The sequence below is a fragment of the Apodemus sylvaticus genome, chromosome 8, assembly GCF_947179515.1.
Source record: "Apodemus sylvaticus chromosome 8, mApoSyl1.1, whole genome shotgun sequence".
Lineage (NCBI taxonomy): Eukaryota > Metazoa > Chordata > Mammalia > Rodentia > Muridae > Apodemus > Apodemus sylvaticus.
The window spans coordinates 49,047,552-49,051,587 of record NC_067479.1 but is presented as its reverse complement, the minus strand read 5'-3'; the positions used below and the strand labels follow the sequence as shown (position 1 = coordinate 49,051,587).

General features: G+C 42.1%; 1 protein-coding gene across 1 annotated transcript in view; it reads right to left on the bottom strand.

Annotated features, from left to right (window-relative positions):
• Positions 1-286: 286 nt before the first annotated feature.
• Tnfsf11 (TNF superfamily member 11) overlaps positions 287-4,036 on the bottom strand; it is a 31,384-nt gene continuing 27,634 nt past the window's right edge. Inside the window, exon 5 of the mRNA XM_052190484.1 lies at positions 287-1,750. Coding sequence (XP_052046444.1) covers positions 1,329-1,750 — 422 coding nt within the window. The 3' untranslated portion in view covers positions 287-1,328. The remainder of the gene's footprint in view (positions 1,751-4,036) is intronic.

Sequence of the window (4,036 nt, the reverse complement as noted above, 5' to 3'; positions counted from 1 at the left end):
CATCCTTGCATACAAATCCCCTGCAAATTATTTTTCAAATTCCAAGGTTCATTAATTTAATTGAATCTGTTCCTAGTTTTTAATTAAATCTGCACTTCTCCCAGTAACCTTTGGAGAGAGATAGAAGCTGCGTTATCATATTGGAAAGAACGGGATCACAGAGCAAGACCCACACACGACAGAACAGGAACAAAGAACACTAGGCAGGTTTTGTACAAATTTATTTTTGTACCAAAAAATTAACATTCAGAGACAATGCTTTTATTGTACAGTATAATAAAATAACTTTCACTAAATTAAAAAGTGGATTTTTTTTTGGCTGATAAACTACAGTACTTTTTCTATTTAAAAAAAAAAAAGAAACAAAATTTACAGTTTGTAGCTCTTGTAGAAAAAGACACCTGTTCAATAATTACATAAATACTCCTGACAGATTTCAGTAGCCCATTATGTATCCTTTTGACTATGTCAGCTCCTAAAGTCAATTAGCTTCTAAATTTGAAAGGCACCTGGTGACCAACATCCTACTTATTATTCAAGGCATTCATTTTAATTTTTTTTTTTTTTTGCTTTGCATAGGCTTGACAAGTCTGAAAACTCTATTAAGTTAAAAAGAATAAAGAAACAAACTACATGTGGTCACCAGAAACAGTATTCTTCCCCCTTAGCTACAAGTGCCCTCAGAGGAATTACAAAGTGCACCAGTTAAATACATCTGTACATTTAAAACATTAAATATGTCAACAGTGAGGCATTTTTAAATATTTTCAATCAAATACTATAGCACAAATATAATTTACAATACTTTGCACAGAAAACATTACACCTGAAATATAACTTTAGATATTATATAAAAATACATATATTTTCTCTCCTCATTAGAAAAAAGAACTTATTTGCAGGTTCCAGCACAATGTAACAATTCAAAAGAACTTAACCCTTCAAATTATCATCTCTCTGCAATGAAATCTCTCTTAATTTCGAGGTCCTCATTGGCACATGTCTAGGAGTTAGACCCAGAGACTACGACCCCTTCCATAGCTCATGTGCAATTTTTCATAAGCATCAGTATACTTCTCCAAATCTGGTTTAATTCTAGGAATTCATTACAAAATTGTAAAACCATTGTGTAATCACCATGAGTCTAACATCCCCTATGGACTCTACATATACATGACCTGTACAGGTGAAGAGAGAGGACCGTGAGTTTTGTACAATGTGGGCCATGTCTCTTAGTAGTCTTACACATACATGTATATACATCATCCAGGTTCTAAGAAGTTTCCAGGCATCTGGACACCCATGCTAGTGCTCCACAAAAACGAGTCTCAGTCTATGTCTTGAACTTTGAAAGCCCCAAAGTACGTCGCATCTTGATCCGGATCCAGCAGGGAAGGGTTGGACACCTGAATGCTAATTTCTTCACCAGCTCGGAGCTTGAAAAATCCCCCAACATTGATGGAATGAAAGTGAAATTCAGAATTCCCAGACCAGTTTTTCGTGCTCCCTCCTTTCATCAGGTTATGAGAACTTGGGAATTTGATGCTGGTTTTAACGACATATACCATCAGCTGAAGATAGTCTGCAGGTACGCTTCCCGACGTTTCGTGATGCCGGAAGCAAATGTTGGCATACAGGTAATAGAAGCCATCTTGGTTAACCCTTAGTTTTCCGTTGTTTAACGTCATGTTAGAGATCTTGGCCCAGCCTCGATCATGGTACCAAGAGGACAGACTGACTTTATGGGAACCTGGGGAGATAGAAAGCACTTCTTGAATGAAAAAACTTTCTCATTATTTCCTTAGGCTGGTAGAGTGATGTTTTACACTAACTTAACAGTTCTCATTCCAACACAGCAACTTACCTTTATACCTATTTCTATGGGCCTGGGTGCATTCAGATGTACTTAGTGCTTTCTGTCAGGCACTCTAAAGGCACAGAACCAAAAATCCTCTATTTCTACCCTTAAGGAAGCTATAGAATACAAGTGTGGAAACAACGTGGCCCAGAGAAGAAGCACTGCTTAAAGGGAATACACAAGATTGCTCTGTGTGTGTGTGTGTGTGTGTGTGTGTGTGTGTGTGTGTGTGTGTGTGTGTGAGAGAGAGAGAGAGAGAGAGAGAGAGAGAGAGAGAGAGAGAGAGAGTCAGGGACAGAAAGACAGAGAGACAGAGAGACAGAAACAGAGACAGAGAGACAAACAGAGTGAGAGAGAAAGAGCAAATTATTCCCACAGAAAAGGATCAAACCTCACTCCATGGAGGTGTTACCAAGCAGAAACAGGAGAAGATTGAGCCCCGCGGACAAAAGCAGTTCATTCCGAGTTGAAAAGGGGAAATTAGCCAGAGTCAATTCAGCTAGGAAAAAAACCAACTTGTAGAGGAAGAGGAGTCCCATCCTTCATACAGTTAACCTTTATTTAGTTTGTGGAGAGGGGTGTGTGAAGGGATGTGAGAATCTGGGTCACAGAAGCTCTGCAAGGGTCAACCTCCATCTGTGTCACTATGTAGCATCCCCACCTTAGTCTGAGTCACACAACTCACTGGCTCTCCCCAGAGAAGCTCCCAGCTTCTCAGCTTACCCCAGCTCCCCAACTTCATGCAACTGCACTCACAAAATGGAAAATCCCTCCCAAGTCCCAAGTTCTCCTACAGCCTCTACTGGTCCACGACGTGGAATGATGAGGGACTTCCACGCTATTGTTTTTGGAGAAGCCGAAGTTCTACAGAACATTCTAAATCAGCTGTGTGCCCCATGGTTTTCACATGGGGCACCAGGTCCTTGATGTGTATTATTTATTGAGTCTTTAAAAATTGGTGATACTTCTATAATAAATCAAACTATTCCATCTGTATACTAATGTGGACATTTATTATTCTACTGGTAAAAGTGATAACGGATAGGGTGAGAGTTTACAGAACCATGGAAGACTTCCCCCAAGTAGTGGGCCCTCTGGATGCTTACCACTGACAGTAAGGAAAGTGAGCATAGAAAATATGGCCTGCCTGTGGCTGCGTGCTGTCAAGAACACGGTTGACATCAGTGACAAGGAGCTGCCCGACAAAAGTGGGAAGAGACTCCTGGTGCCCAGCATAGCTGAGCTTGCTGAGAAAACAGATGAGCTGCAAAACTAGGAAGCTTTGGGTCCAAAATGGGTCAAAGAGAGGGAGCAATGCTGGTGGCAGAAACCCCATGGGGCACTGGGGAGCTTGCGAAGCCCACAGAAGAAAGGCTGGAAAGTTCGACAGTGTGAATAAAAAGACTCACCAAAGATAACGTCGAGGGAAAGCTGAGAACATGGAAGGGCGGAGGGCTACCCTGCCTGCCAGGGTTTCTGCTGCTAATGAGGCATGCTGAGGACCTCTTGGCCCAGCCTGGCTGACCTCCGCAGCTCTCTGCTGGGCTCCCAGCTGCTATGTGTTAGAAAGGGACCTCAGCCAACATTTAGCCTACAACAGCTCCCTGAGAAGAATCATATATTCTGACCCTACCTCCCCCCTGCCAAGTGCTTCCTAGTGCATTTTCCTCTGAAAACTTTGAAACCACGTAAGGTAAAAGTCCACATATGACAGGTCCTGTAAATAAATATATAACAGCTCTCCAAAATAAAAAGAGCAAGTCAAAGCCAGTTTCCTCAAATCATTCAGCACTGGCCAGCATTGAGAGAACAAGGGGTTAGAGGGGCTGTTGGCCCAACCAGAACAACTAACTCTATTTTCTTCAACAGAAGCATAGAGTGTGGCTCATTTCCCGGCATCCTAAAGCAAGGAGCTGTCGAAACAGAACCAGGTTTGCGTGGAGGCTGGCACTGATCAGATTCTAGGTGCCTGTAGAGGGAGCTTGGTAACTAAAACAGGCTTGCTGTTGCCAAGCAGACCTTGGCACACGCTCTCAGGCAATATTTATCCTATGCCATTTAAAGTGAACTGAAAAGATAAATGCGGGGTACCGTCACGACACACGCAGCCCGCACACTGGTATTAATTTGATTGCCTTTGTGAACATGCAAAACTACTTTTCCCACTCAGAGAAAATG